The sequence below is a fragment of the Nothobranchius furzeri genome, chromosome 11 (assembly GCF_043380555.1).
Source record: "Nothobranchius furzeri strain GRZ-AD chromosome 11, NfurGRZ-RIMD1, whole genome shotgun sequence".
In the NCBI taxonomy this organism is placed as follows: domain Eukaryota; kingdom Metazoa; phylum Chordata; class Actinopteri; order Cyprinodontiformes; family Nothobranchiidae; genus Nothobranchius; species Nothobranchius furzeri.
In genome coordinates this window covers 35041680-35057171 of record NC_091751.1, presented here as the reverse complement: position 1 = coordinate 35057171, position 15492 = coordinate 35041680, and the positions used below count along the sequence as shown (strand labels likewise).

Genomic DNA, 15492 nt, shown 5'->3' with positions numbered 1-15492 from the left:
TTAAAAATGTAAAAACTTTATTTTGCTAAAACACATCATGTAAAAACGATGAATGCATTCAGTCCCTGACACGGCAACATCCACATACAGCACAAATCAAAGCTTCTGAACATTTCCAGTCAGCTGTTCCAACAGAACATAAAAGCATCAGTCACTTCAGAACCTCTTGTCACAGTTCAGTCGGTAAAACAGAAAAGGTCAAACGTTTGGTTTCTAGTCTGATGACTGGACCCTGAGACGATCCTCAGGTCAGAGCGCTGTTCCGGTTTTAGAGCGTAGCTCTACAGGCAACACCATCTGACATGAGAACATCCAACAGTTCTTTGGAGCTGTGAAATACTAAATCATCGTTTGTTCCCAGATTGTGACAAAAAATCAGTTAAACTAAGTTTGAGGTTTAGGCTTAGTCGCTAGAACTGTATTATTAAACCCGTCCACCAGGGGGCAGGAGATCATCCTGTAATTATCTTCCACAGGCTTGGTTTCAACTTTTAAACAAGAAAACGTTTTTCTAAAATAACAGTAAAACAGTCAGGAGGCTTAAAAAGAGCTGAAAGTTTGTTCAGTAGTTCTTCGGACATTCAGACCATAACACTTCTCCCTCAGCGGCGGCGTTCCGGTCCACCGCTTCACATCACTGCAGCAGCATTTTGATCTGCTTGGAGGTAGTCTCGTCGTTCAGATGTTTGGTGGTGTACCTGGGGGGGGGGTTTAAAGCCTTGGTTACCTGCTGTGTGTGTGTGTGTGTGTGTGTGTGTGTGTGTGTGTGTGTGTGTGTGTGTGTGTGTGTGTGTGTGTGTGTGTGTGTACCTGAGAGCGTTGAGCAGACCCTCCACGCTGCTGGGCGGCTGCTCCTTCAGAACTCTGATGCAGCCTTTCATCTAAAGCAGACAAACTCATTAGGACAACAAATCCACTAAAGTTCTGATCAGGTTCTACAGGAACCGCTGCAGGTTCCTCTCATCGGGTCAGAACTCTCCACGGGTCCCAGAAGGTTCAGGAACAGGACAGCTGGACCTCTCCACCTGCAGATGTTTGGACTCTCATCAATCAGAACTCTGGAGAGAAAGCTTGCTTCCAGATCCAACCCTGACCCTCCAGAGAGACGTTAGCTGTCCTCACCCACCTGAAGCCGTGGATTACAGATTAGGGTTGGGATTAAACCCACTCCTGTGTGGATGTGAGGAGTTTACTACAAGAAGAGTTTAACACAGCTGGTCTGGGTCGACTGAGTGGTGGTGGGGGGGTGTTACCACAGGTTCAGGGCTGGGAGAGATTGGTTGGTTACGGGTTTGATGTGAAATAACACACCGGCTCAAAATCAGACGGGTACGTTTGGAGGTAACGGGATCCAGTTGTTTTGTTTCTGAACCTTCCAGGTGAGGCCAGACAGGTGAGAACAGACAAGTGAGACCAGATGCCGACGGCGGTTTTTCTGGGTCACCTACATCGATGTTTGAGGTTTTAACGAAGGCTCCAGCTGGGTGAACGTGGTCGTACAGGATGATGACTCCAACCATCACACGAAGACAGAACAACACCGTCTCCTCACTGGTGAAGCGACTGCGATACTCCCTACACACACACACACGGTTAGAGTTTGTACTGTGTCACAGGTGAGCTGTAAAGACAATCTGTTCAGGACTCACGGCGTTTCCAGCATGACTTTGCAGACGCAGGCCATCGTGCTCAAGCAGTCTGTCGTGTTTTCGATGGGGACTTGTGTGTTCTAAACATCAGAACAATTAAGATTCGTTCAAATCACACAATCCGAACATTTCGGTTATGATCAGCTGGAGTGTGGTGCCCTCTGCTGGTGGGATCTAATGGTTTTCTGTTGCCCCCTACTGGCCAAACGTTGCGTTGCAGTAAAACTAAACATAATTAGAAACAAACGTTTTTGCTGTTGACCTGGAACATAACTGCAGTTTATGCTGTTTATTAGACGTGTAACTTACAGAATTATGGGATTTTTTTTATTTTTTGGATTGTCTCGTGTGGAAGAGTGTCATTATTGTGATGTTTTTATTTACTTTGCACTTTTAAGAGTTTTAACTAATTATAGGAGCAGAGGCCAAAGGTTAAAGGTCAGATTCAAAAATCTATTTATGATGAAGTAAAACAAAATGAAGAGGTTAAAGATTACAAATGTTTTATCCTAAGCTGCTGCTCCGATGGACGATAAACAGCAGCAGGATTCAGGAGGACAAACTTCAGAAACTTTATTTTAAGTAGGATTAAAAACACTTTACCGATTGTTTTAGCTAAAAGGTTTGTGTTAAATCTGTGAAACAGATTAGTCGTAAATAAAAAAGCTGCTTAGTTTAAGTTAAAACGTGTTTTATTTACTACTAGATCCCACAAAGAGTTGAGCTAAAACGTTTACAGTGTGAAACGAAAGGTCGGGGAAAGATAAATGAAGCCTGCAGACGATTTGTTTTTATTTCCGTCCCAGTTAGTGAAAAGTAATCTTCTTCCAGCTCCGACTCATCTAGAAACAGGAAGTGAACTCACGTCTGACACGAACTTGGACGTGGCGTCGCTCAGCGTCTTCAGCATGGGCGTGGCGGTGGCGTAAAACAGAGACATCCGATTGGCCAGCTCATTGTTGACCTCGTTCCCGGAGTCGGACTAAAGAAAACGAACACATTTTATTATTATTATTAATGTTTTAAAATCTATATTTGATGTGAATGATTCTTTGTTGTGACATCATCATAAGCGACCCAGCAGAAACCAGGTGAGGTCCATCAGGTCTTTCATAAGAAGGAATGAAACGTTTGATGAAACAAAAACCAGAAGCTTTCGAAGCAGATTCATTACAAACTGATCTGGGATCAGAGAATCTCGGGGCTTTACATGTGGGCGGAGCCTGTTCTTTGTGTGGTGCCTCACCGACAGGTTGTTTATCCGCATCCGGCTGATGGTCCTGCGGTAGTAGCTGAAGTCGTTCTGGATGGCTGGGTTGGTCATCTGGGAATGAAACGGGAGGGGTGAGGAGGAGGAGCCGGGGACATGGACAGGAGAACCACAAAGAGGACAGGGATAGGAGGACAAAAAGGAGAACAGAGAGGAGGACATGGACAGGAGGACACCTTCAGCTCGTCAAAGCGCAGCGTGAAGTGCAGGATGTGGGCGAACTGCCGGGCCAGCGCCTGTTTGGACTCCAGATGTTGAGTTGGAGTGGATCCAGAGCTGGTGAGGACCTTCAGGAGACACTGCAGACTGGACTCTGGTGGACAAAGAACTCATTTAGTTATCATCTGAGCTGGTTCTGGTTCTGGTTCTAGATCTGGTTCTGGACTGAAACTGATGGAACAAGCTGCTGATGCCCTGATCCAGAACAGCTTCTGGTCCTGCTGATTGGGGAAGGGCTGGGGGGATGACCGTTCAGGAGTTCTGGTCCGGGTCAGAACCATGAACTCACCTAGTTTCTGTGTGAACTCATAGAAGGTTTTGAGTTTAGCGACCAGAGGAACCACAGCGGACCAGGCCTTCTCCTGGACACACTCCACGTTAGGGTTCTGGATGGCCTGCACGTACGCACACACACACACACACACACAGACACGAGAGAACCTACAATGTGTTTTCACAATAAAAGCCCAGACAGGAGGATTATTGTTTTAGTCATCAGGAAGAATAAAATAAACGTCGACTCATTTTAATGTTTAACCCTGATTTAGCACATCTTTGGTTTCCATACAGAGGTAACCCTCAGCTCAGCTGTTAAAGCATCCATGTCACCTGTCGGATCTCCTCTCCAGCTCCTCTGTACGTCTGCAGGTCTTCCAGGATGACCTGGGCCTCCATCAGAACCTGGTTCACCTCCTCCCACATGGCCGTCTCCGACTCTGAAGGCTGTGCATCTGAGAACACGACCACAGAAATCCACGTTTATTTAGTCAAACCTCTGAAATCACCAAACTGAATTCCGTTTGACAGGAAGCAGCAAATTCCCAGAGATCAGACCCACTTCCAGCCTTACTTTCAAAATCCAGGAAGAAGTTTCCAGCGTTGTTGTCGATGTCTCTGGTTAACACCTTTATTAAGTTCCCCATTCTGTCAAGACAGGGAACAACATTAGCTTCCCACAGGGATCAGAGGGAAAACGTTCCCAAAAGGACCCTGAAAACAGGAAAAAATGCTTCAAGCATATTCCGATCAACCTCTAGTAACAAAATAATCCCACTTTAATATTTATTCAAGACTAAATAAGGATTTTATTAAAGTTTTTAGAGAAAATAAAGGAATTTTCCTCATTAAAACTGGGATTTTCAAAATAAAATTCTCCTCTGAAACATCCCCATGCGTCTGATTCTATAACTAAATAACTGCTGTGAGCTTGTATTTCATTATTTTCCCTTTTTTATGAAAGCATTCATGTAAAATGTATTTAATACAGAAAGTTACCTCAAATCTATTATTTTCATTTCAACTTTATTTTTGTAAAATCAATTAAGACACAAATCAAAAAAAAATTTGCATTCAATATTTTATGTAGGATTATTTACCTGAATATTAAACAAAAGGCGTCAATAAAGCAGAAAATAAAAGCGAATTCTATCAGGAAGTCAGTTTGATTTTATTATGTATTCAGGCCTGGGGGGGGGGGCAGGACCCCCCCCCCCCCCTCCCCCCGGATAAATACAGCCTACCTTTATCTTTTTAAAAGCTAGTTTAAACAGCTGATTTCACCTCCGGGTTATTTTAGGTTTAAAACCATAAAAGCTGCTCTGGAACTTCTGGTTTTTAGAGGCTTGGTGAGCTCGAGTTTGTCCACGTTTGGATCCACATCACTGATGATCCAGTTTCAGCCATGAAGTAAAATATCAGCTTTGCTATTTTACTCCGATTAGTCTGAGAAGCAGAAACAAAGGTGGTGAAGCGCGACTATAAATAAGAAACAACACCATTAGAATGAAAACTGCCAGCTTGACGGTTTGTGGCTGCGAAGTGGAAGCGGCAGAGAAAAAGAGGAAGTGATGAAGTCTCTGAAAGTTTGGCCTAAATTTAAAAGAGAGGAAGTAAAAACGGGCTGAGCTGTGCTCAGGTAAATAAAAACCTCAAACATTCAAACGTCTTTGTTTCTAGAGCCTCTTTCGGTTTCAGGCTCCTACTGAAACTTGATGAAGGAGCTGAAACGATTCTCAGATCAGGACATGAATGAAGTTAAAGGTTTCTTGTTCCTGCTTCCTTCAGCCGGGCGTCGCTCAGAGCTTCTGAGACGGTGTTTTGACCACAAACGTTTCGTGCTTCAGCAGAACGAAGCCACAGACTGAAGTTATTCAGGGAAGGTCTGATGAATGTGGAAGTTCTCAGAAACAGCATGAAGCAGCAGCTTTGATCACAGATCTTCCTCTCAGGAGCTGCTCTGCTCTTCTTCATCACTGTTTCACAGAAAAATGTTTCTCTTCTTCTGGATTTGAACAGATTTGTTTTTAAACCTAAACTGAGTCTGGGGCAACCTGACAGTTGGATGACCTTTGACCTCTCAGGAACCTCTGTGTAAGAAACCGTCAAGTGACATGGACCCATAACTTAAGGAGGACCTTGGACAACTTGAGGCTGAAGGGCTAACCCATCTGACTGATCGCCTCCATCAGGGCCAGATAATAACTGCTGAGGCCCTGGGCATGAAGGTGCCTAAAGCTGGGAATGATGGTGTGTTGGTGGTTCCACTTTGAGAACGTTTCTGTGGCCAGCTGCCTGAAGCACACTAGCTCTGCTCAAAAGAAGTCCTGGTGCGCTGTGAGTCCAGATCACTCCTGGTCCTGAAGAGCCGGTATCCAGCATGTTTTGCTAGTTTCTCTTCTCCAACACACCTGTTTCAGTGGTTGAATCACCTGTGCAGCAGCTCATCACGCTTCAGAAGCCTGTTAAGCACCTACTGGTTGAAATCAGGCATGTTGAAGCAGAGTTACAACTGAAACATGCGGGGTGGGTCTTCAGAACCAGGAGGAGGACCGTTGGTCCGGATAATTAATGTAATGTAGGTTGAAATCAGAATTTTTTTCGGGCTACCTCTGGGTGAGTCAGTTCACGGCTTCCTGGGGAGTCCATCAACCTTTTGGGAGAGCTGCTCCCCTCGGCTCCCCCATAATTCAAACCCAGATTATTACGATATTTGAGCTTTTAGCTCTTTTTACTACAGGTTTGATGATTTTGTTGATATGGACTCCAGTCCAACAGGGGGCGACAATCTGCTGCCATGGTGGTTTTTCTGTTTTTGAAGGTGCAAAAAAACCTTTTTAAGTCTTATCTCTGATTCTAACGAGTCACTCTGAGTGTTTCATGCAGGCTGAACATGAAAATAGTCTCCTACACCTATCTCCTGCTTTAACTTCTGATAGAAAACAGACGGTGACACTCTAGGATAGAAAATCCTGACAGATCTACGTCACACTGTCACTAACATTCATGGACTCATGACGGGGAAGGCTGTTGTTGGTTTAGCGTCCAGGAAACAGCAGAGAATGTTTCTGCTAGTATATGCTAACTGCTAGCATTAGCTCCACCACACAGCAGAACTCCTCCAGGCTTGTGTTATTTGTGGAGATGAAACATCAGCGTTGCAGAGCAGACAGAGTCACCAAATTCTTGGACCACTGCTCTTGAATCTCTACGTGCTCCCCTGGGTCAGGTCATATACTACCTCAGGGTCATGCAGATGATACTCAGATCTACTTAGCTCTATCACCTAGAAACTGGTGAGGAGCAGCTAACCTCTGTTAAAACCTCTGCTGTTCTGTTAAATGTGTTAATTTCTCATCCAAATTCAACAACACTTCAGAATTTTTCAAGCGCGGACTTACGGCATGTAAAGCTCGCGGAGCAGAGGAGAGAGTGGGGGCGTGAGCTCCTGCTGCAACGAGGTGCAGGGTTGCCGGGACAATGGGGGAGGATCCCCGCAACAAGGACAGACAGCGGCAATATCGAGGGGAGGAATCTCCAGGACGCGGATCAGGGATCACACCGGCAGCAAATGAACTGATTGCTCGCCTCACCTCTTCAAACAGGATTTAAGCAGTTCATGGACGCTCCGACGGGTGCGACTCTTTAACCTTGAGCTCGTCTCCGCAGCTGCTTCATTGTGCACATTTAATGTATGGCAAATTCACTAAGTGTGATAAGTAATAAAGAGATTATAACTCTCAAGTATTTTGCTTACGTCATTCTATTGGTCCTAGAAGACGTTTAGACAGACGTGTGTGCACTTAAGAAAGTCAAAAGAAGCTACTGCTCATCTGTACTCCGTTTTGGTAAATTTGTTTTTGTTTTGGGACATTAGAATCTCACCCCCCTTTTCATTTGTGAAGATATAACAGAGACACTCGCCACTGGCAGTGCGCTCCCGGGGCAGCTGTGGCTACAATATAGCTTATCACCAACAGGGTGTGGATGGGTGAATGACTGTGTTGTAAAGAACCTTGGGGGGTTCCAGGATTCTAGAAGGCTCTATATCAAATGCAGGCCTTTTACCATACTTATATTGTTTCTTTTCTTTTCTTGTTAATTTTTGTCCTGATTGTGCCCTGAGCTAATTTATGACCAAATAAATAAATGAAATAATAAATTATATAACGTTAATTTAAAAAATCGTCTAAATAGTCACGATTATTTCAGTCTAAATCGTGACTATGATTTTTGCCATAATCGAGCAGCCCTAGATCAGCATTTTATCGTTTTCATCAAATAGCACGACTCAGAGGTCGCATGTCCAGACAAGACCTCGAAAAACTCATTCATGTGTTCATCTCCAGCAGGCTAGACTACTGCAATGGTCTCCTAACTGGTCTTCCCAAAAAAGCTGTGAAGCAACTGCAGCTTGTTCAGAATGCTGCTGCTGGAGTCTTAACAAGAACTAAGAGAACGGAGCACATCACTCCTGTTCTTAGATCTCTACACTGGTTACCAGTAAACTACAGAATAGACTTCAAAGTGCTCCTACTAGTTCATAAATCACTCAATGGCATGGGACTAGAATACATGTCAGATCTCCTTCCTGTAGCCCAGCAGGGCTGAGACCCTTAGGAAACAGTCAGCTGGTAGAACCGGGTCAGAACCTTCAGGGTGAAGCTGCTTTTAGCTACTGTGCTGCTCACAGATGGATTCAGCTTCCTCATGACCTCAGATGTGGCCCAGCTCTAGAAACTTACGAGCATTTAAGTCCTGTGCCACCATCACCCCTCACACGGTTAGCTTTACATCAGGGGTGTCCAATCCTGGTCCTCGAGGGCCGGTATCTAGCACATATTCGTTTTAACCTGCTTCATCACACCTGATTTCAATCAGCAGGTGATTAACAGGCTTCTGCATAGCCCGATGAGCTGCTGCACAGGTGATTCAACCAGCTAATCAAGCGTGTTGAAGCAGAAAAACCACAAAACCTGCTGGTTACCGGCACTCCAGGACCAGGATTGGACACCCCTGCTTTACATCAAAGAGAAACGGATAAGATATAAACATACTAGATCACCATAAGATAAAACGACTAGACGTAAAGACAAATGACTGTTCTCATTTACAATATTTACAAGCAGTCAGAACAGACTTTGCACCTTCTGCACTGTAACTACTCACCCTTTAACTTTGTCTTTGTTTCTTTTTAATTTTTAAATTGTATTTTCTGTCAAATTGATTTTAGTGTTCTTGCTACTCTTACTAATGGAAGCACATTGAATTGCCTCTGTGTATGACACGTGCTACATAAATAAAGCTGCCTTCCTTTGTCAGTGGTAGAGTTGTGTTGCTGTTAGCCAATCAGAGGAGAGATGTCCAAATATCAAGAAATAAGACTCCAAAACCTGCTGTCTGAAGCCTGAAGCTGGTACATCGGAGCTTTGTTTCCCCAGAGTATACGACTTACAAGGATTCATTCCTAGAGACCAATGCAGATGTCTGACAGGTGTGTGTGTGTGTGTGTGTGTGTGTGTGTGTGTGTGTGTGTGTGTGTGTGTGTGTGTGTGTGTGTGTGTGTGTGTGTGTGTGTGTGTGTGTGTGGTGTCAGTGATAAATCCTAATTTTTTTTGTCCTGTTTAACAGTGTTTTTGGTGCTGGTTGAGGTTGTGATGCCTTTAGGAGCTTTTTCTCCTGAACTTCTGCTTTTTTACATTTTTCAGATTCATTTAATGGCTCATTGTTGGGTTTTTTTTCTCAACTTGCTTTCACCCCAAACTTAAATTTTAATGAGTTTTTATTTTGGGGGATTTTTAGATGTCACCACCTAAAATGATTTATTCAGTGAAATGCACAACATTGATGGATTTATGGGTCCATGTGCTGCTCTCAGCCACCGTACCTGTAAACATCACAGTGGGAAGGTGAATAGAACAGTTGAGAATAACTGATGGATGGGGTTTAGATTGTTGGTGGATCCTGTTAACAGCTTAGCGTCAGACTGAAGAACACCAGATAATAATAATCATGAGTTAATAACAAGATGAAAGGTTTATTATTTGTTCATCCTGTATTTCTTTATATTTACCTGAGGATGATTATTCAGATATGTAAACAAAGCCTCTGCCCCCCACAAGTTAAAGTCTAGGAACGTCTCTGTAACAAACTCCATAAACATCAAATCAGATTCTGCTTCTTCTGCAGCTCAGAAACGGAAACGAGTCCTGCTGCTGGTTCTGGGTGAATAACCCGGAACCTCCAGCCGAACCCCTGATAGGGGGTGTTTTATAATATGTTCCCAGAGCAGTTACGGGCCCTGATCGGAACTTCGAACCGGGTCAGAACTGAACTCTGAGCCGTGAGCTCAGCAGCAGCAGAGGCTCTGCAGGACCTGACATGTCTGATCAGAGGCTGGATACACCTTGAGATCTCATCCCGGTTCCGTCCGAACCCCCTCCCCCCCCTCCCCCTCATCCCTCCCCCTGGTCCCTCCCTCCCCCAGAGCCTCTCACCTTGACTGATCGCTGATCGATAGGAGCGGATCGATGCCGTGTGCCGCGGAGCTCCAGGTGTCTCCTCCTCTACATGCTGGGTGAGCGCGTGAACCCGGAAAACGGCCCCGCGGAGCTCCGTTAACTATAAAAGGAGTGATTTCCTCCTCAGGAGGAACTCAGCTCTCAGCCAATCAGAGAGCAGCTCAGAGCGCACGAACTCAAACCAAAACGGATTCATAATTCCTGTTTATGCTCAAGACCAGTTGTGTAGGATTTAATCTGTCAGAGATTACCTCATTAAGTTTATGATAACCCCTGATCCGAACAGACTAGAACCACCATGTTCTGGATCGGTTCTGCTGATGTTCTGAAGGGTTTTAAACGACCTTTTGAAGGAGATTTTCTTTTTGCTACATCATCGTTCTTCTGGATTTAATAAAGATTCAGTTGAATTTATTATGTTTTTAGATTAAAACGTCAGTGTAAAAGGACCAGCAGCAGAAATTGGAGAGAACATATTTAGTGATAATAAAAGCAACAAGGAGGCAAAAACTTAAACTGGTTTTGTTGGGAACAGTGGTGGTTCTGGAGTCTAACAGCTGCTGGGAGGAAGGATGCAGCAGTCAGCTTCTGAAGGAGAACATGGTTGTGTGTAACTGCCTCTTCCATCTGCAACGCTTGGCTCAGATCAAGTCTGTGCTGAGCCGTGACCACCTTCATGCCATCTTCATGCTCTTGTCCTGTCTAGGATTGATTACTGTAATGTTTTGTATGCCAGTCTGAGCAGCATCATATCTCCAGCTGGTTCAGAAATCGGCGGCCAGGTTCCTCATGGTTACTAGAGGCAGCGAACACGTTACGCCAGTGTTGGCAGCACTTCATTGGTTGGCTGTAAAGTTTAGAGCTCAGTTCTTACACTTGCTTACAGGGCTGTACATGGAACTGCACCTGCTTACCTGTCGGCGTTAATACAAGGACATGTTCATTCCATCGACATAAATATTCACGCACACTTGGCTCAGCTGAGTGTGATATGTTGGTGTTTCCTCGTGCTAGGTATAGATCACGAGGAGATTGTGGTTCTCTGTTTTGGCACCTACACTCAGGATTGAACTGGCTTTGAATATTAGACAGACGCTATCATTGCAGCTTGAAGACACACTACTGTGTTGTTTCAGCACTGGGATCTGTAGCATTGACCTAATTAGGCTACGCCAGGGAAACAACACCTTATAATAATTTAAAACAGAGACAAAAATATAGTTTATAAAAATCAATGTATTACTATATTACTATTATCAATAATGATGAAAGACAACTGATTATAAATGACGATTCACAGTGATGTTAAATGACACAATGAGTGAACCGATGAAACATGACCTGGTGTGTTTAGGAGCTTCAGACTCAGACAGGTGTGATGTCTGGGCTTATAAAATTAATTTGGCTGTTTGTTGGATGTAATTTAACAAGTTATCAGATTAATACCAACCACTCTGATGCCAGTGTAGAGCCTACGCACCAGGGTAGTGGAAGTTCTTGGAGATCCGGTCTGCAGGTGAAGCCATCTCTCAGCGCTAGTGAGTGGACTTCTGATGTGTCTGAAGATCGTAGACACCTTCAGCATACCCACGACTGGTCAGAAGATAATTCCCAGGTAGCTTTTGGTGGCCGGTTTCATGTCTGATGAGTGGGTGGTGGGTTGAGTCAATAATAATTGTTCATTCAGAAAGATGGTTCATGTGCTGCTAAAAGTTCTCCACTGAAAAACCTGGTTGATTCCCCGTGGGATAGTCATTTAGCAGGAGCTGTGAGCTCACTCATTAGGTTCTCCATGCAGATGGTTCTCCACTCAGCAGGTTCTCCACTCAGCAGGTTCTCCAATCAACAGGTTCTCCACTCAGCAGGTTCTCCAATCAACAGGTTCTCCACTCAGCTGTTCTCCACTCAGCAGGTTCTCCAAACAACTGGTTCAACTGGTTCTCCAATCAACAGGTTCTCCACTCAGCTGGTTCTCCACACAACAGGTTCTCCACTGAGCAGGTTCTCCACTCAGCATGTTCTTCAATCAACAGGTTCTCCACTCAGCTTTTTCTCCACACAACAGGTTCTCCACTCAGCAGGTTCTTCAATCAGAAACTCTAGGTTCTCCACTCAACAGGATCTCCACACTCCAGGTTTTCCATGTTCTTCTGAACATTTCAGCTTCAACCTTCTCAGGAACAGATTTGCTGCTGCCTGTAACATTTATTTAGCACATTCATTGAGCAGTTACATTTGTTGTATTCTTTCAAAATTCACAACATTACAACAACAATGCTCAAATGGAGTAGGCTGAGGCAAAGAAGCTTATGTGCACCTACTCCACATTACAATATTATACAATTTACAATATTATACCTTTTGACGGTAAATGTTTTGTTAATTAACCTTTCATGCGTATTTTGTTATTCATTTTATATTTTGTACTGTTCTTTTATATAACAACACATAGTCAGAATAAAACCAAGAAGCTTTTCCATCACGTATCCTCAACATATTTCTCATTAACAGTCATCTTACATTGTCTTTTAAAGAGCAAGTCACCCCCAAATAAACTTTTTTTGGCTGATAAACTAAATAAACGAGTGTCTAATCGTGCTGCAGACACGTGTCGTCAATAATTTGGCACTTCAGTGCATCTTAGTTAAAATTTAAATATTCTGCCTAAAACTGGCAGTGTTGAGCCGTTGTCAGGTAAAAACTCTGCACTGTATTTTAATTTAAATCTGCCACCGCTATTGGCTAAGAAGTATGCTATGATGTAAACTGGTACATTATGATGTCACAATGCTGTCGTGAGCCTGAGTGTGTGTGTATTTGTTAGCGGCTCCGCCCTCTCGGTCTGCCAGGCAACAGCATTTGTTGCATTTTTCAAACATGAAGTGGAAGTGGAGTTAGACTCTGGTAGGGGTTGACTTGCTCTTTAAATAGTAGGAGACTAGCAGCACTCTGTAAGTTGTCATCTAAACCATTCCAAAGCTTAACACCTCTTCTGGATATGCAGTGAGTTTTGAGGGTTGTGCGGGCGCATACCACCTTGAAATTATGTGATCCCCGCAAATCGTATCCACCCTCTCTATCAAAAAACAGCTGTTCAATATTGACTGGTAATTGATTCTGTCTTGCTCTGTACAAAATCAGCATTGATTTTAGGTTAACTAGATCATCAAGTTTGAAAATTTTAGACTTTATGAAAGTGTATTAGTTTGGTCTGTGAAACCAACATTATGTACAATCCTAATAGATTTTTTTAGTCTAAAAACTGCCTCCAAAAGGCTACTGTAGGTATTACCCCAGACCTCTGCGCAGTAACTACGATAGAGGAGAATAAATGCGTAGTACAAGATTAGTAGAGCTTTGTGGTCCAAAAGGAATTTACATTTTCTCATAATTGCAATGTTCTTTGCCAATTTCTTTTGTATACGATGTATATGAGATCTCCAGCTGACATTGTAAGTATCACTCCCAGGAATTGATATTCATTTACATTTTCTATTTCATTGTTTTCCATTTTGATTCTGATTTCATTGTCTTTAGTTTGCTTACCAAACAGCATCATTTTTGTTTTTGATATGTTTAGAGATAATTTATTTTTGTTAAACCAGTCTTTAAGTTTTTCTAATTCCGCTGTCATCTCTGTCACAAGTAACTGTAGATCTTTACCTGAACATAATATTGTAGTGTCATCAGCAAATAAGATGATTTTGAGTTTTGATGATACCCTGCATATATCATTCATATATAGAAGAAACAGTATTGGTCCTTGGATTGAACCTTCTTCTGAACATCAGGACCAACATCTCCTCATCTATCTAGCGAGGATGGACTGAGCACCAGGAATAGAAGAGTCCTTTATTGTCCTTCAGTGGAGACAATACAGTAGTGTCACCCGCAGCAGTCACACTCCCAACAGGAGCAAGTCAGAAGAAAGAATAAAAGATGTATCGTGGACAAAAACATAAATGAAAAAATCCATTAAATTTAAAACAATGTTCAAATAAAATTCCATAGCAGAATAACTGAGTGAGAACATGAATGCGTGCAGATAGAATCTGGAAATCACAAAAGCAGCAACAAGATGTTCATGAAAGCTAGTCAGTTTCTTTTTTTTAAACATTAAATTTTATGTCTCAGACCGAGACCGTGGTCATGGGTCAGAAAAGAGTAGAATGCCTTCTCTAGGTCAGGGAGGAGGTCCTCCCCCAAAGGGAGGAGTTTGAGTATCTTGGGGTTTTGTTCACAAGTGAGGGAATGCTGGAGCGTAATATTGATAGGTGGATTGGTGCTGCATCTGCAGTGATGCGGGCGTTGTACCGGTCTGTCGTGGTGAAGAGACCCAGCTAACAGAAATTTGTTGTAAGAATGTTATGGGAATGTTTATTTTGAATGTTGTAAAAATGTAGAAATGTCCAGTTTGTTTAACGTTACTGGAATGGCGTGTTAACGTTACAAAAACATTGCTGGAATGTTTGCTTAAAGTTGTTTGAACGTTATTTCACGGTTAGCATGACGTTAACAGAACGTTATGGGGAGAGCAGAGCCAGAAGGCAAAGTTCTTGATTTACCGGTGGATCTATGTTCCTACCCTCACCTATGGTCACGAGCTCTGGGTAGTGACCGGAAAGAACGAGATCGCGAATACAAGCGGCTGAAATGAGTTTTCTCCGCAGGGTGTCTGGGCTCTCCCTTAGAGACAGGGTGAGAAGCTCGGTCACCTGGGAGGGGCTCGGAGTAGATTCGCTGCTCCTCCACATCAAGAGGAGCCAGTTGAGGTGGCTAAGGCATCTGGTCAGGACGCCTCCCTGGTGAGGTTTTCCGGGCACGTCCAACCAGGAGGAGAGCCTGCATTTAAGTTTGTTAAAATTAAAAACACAAACTAGATTTGAGCCTGTGGCTCGGTTGTGGAAGCAGGTCCTGCAGAGGCGGAGCCTGCTACAACAGTGTATACACCGACACCTGAGGTCTCGGCGAGGCCTGCTGTGGTCACTTCCGTCAGTGCTAGTCCTCTAGCACCCACAGAACCTGCAACCGGACCTGGCCAACCTAGCTCACCTATCAGACTTCCACTAAGGGTTCTCTGCAGTATCATCCGTAATAGTCCTATGGATAAACCACACATTCCGGTGACCCTGGAGAGGGCGCTGGACTGTGAGGGTGCCTTGGACTCCGGTTCAGATTTCACCATCATGTCCAGCTCTCTCTGGGAGCAGGTCCGCATGGCTGCAGCTGCACAGGGTCATGTCTTAGGACTCACGCCCTGTGCTGTGGACATCCATCCGTACTCTTCAGGCCAAATGCCCTTGTCAAACGTGGTGTCCATCAACTTTACTGTGGGAGACATGTTCGTGAGCCATCCAGTGTTTGTAACTAACGTTGAAGCGTTTCCTTTCGTGTTGGGAGGGAACTTGCTCCAACGCTTAAAGGCTGTCATTTCACTCGGTGATTGGACACTCCAAACTCTGTTGACTCAACCGATGCCCTTGGCGTCCCTTGAGCACCTCATTACCTTTTCAGGCGGTGTTAACCACAACGGCGCCGCCATCCTGGTTAGTCAATC

At 43.9% G+C, this 15492-nt stretch overlaps 1 protein-coding gene across 1 annotated transcript; it reads right to left on the bottom strand.

Annotated features, from left to right (window-relative positions):
* Window positions 1-10046, bottom strand: LOC107383723 (CYFIP-related Rac1 interactor B). The gene is made up of 11 exons (XM_015956511.3): window positions 9912-10046; window positions 3989-4062; window positions 3748-3869; window positions 3428-3533; window positions 3096-3232; window positions 2896-2973; window positions 2515-2631; window positions 1650-1729; window positions 1449-1575; window positions 811-881; window positions 1-698 (listed from the first exon to the last, which is right to left on the bottom strand). The coding sequence occupies exons 2-11, from the start codon at window positions 4059-4061 to the stop codon at window positions 635-637; spliced, it is 975 nt and encodes a 324-aa protein (XP_015811997.1). The 5' UTR covers window position 4062; window positions 9912-10046; the 3' UTR covers window positions 1-634.
* Between the last annotated feature and the right edge of the window lie 5446 nt (window positions 10047-15492).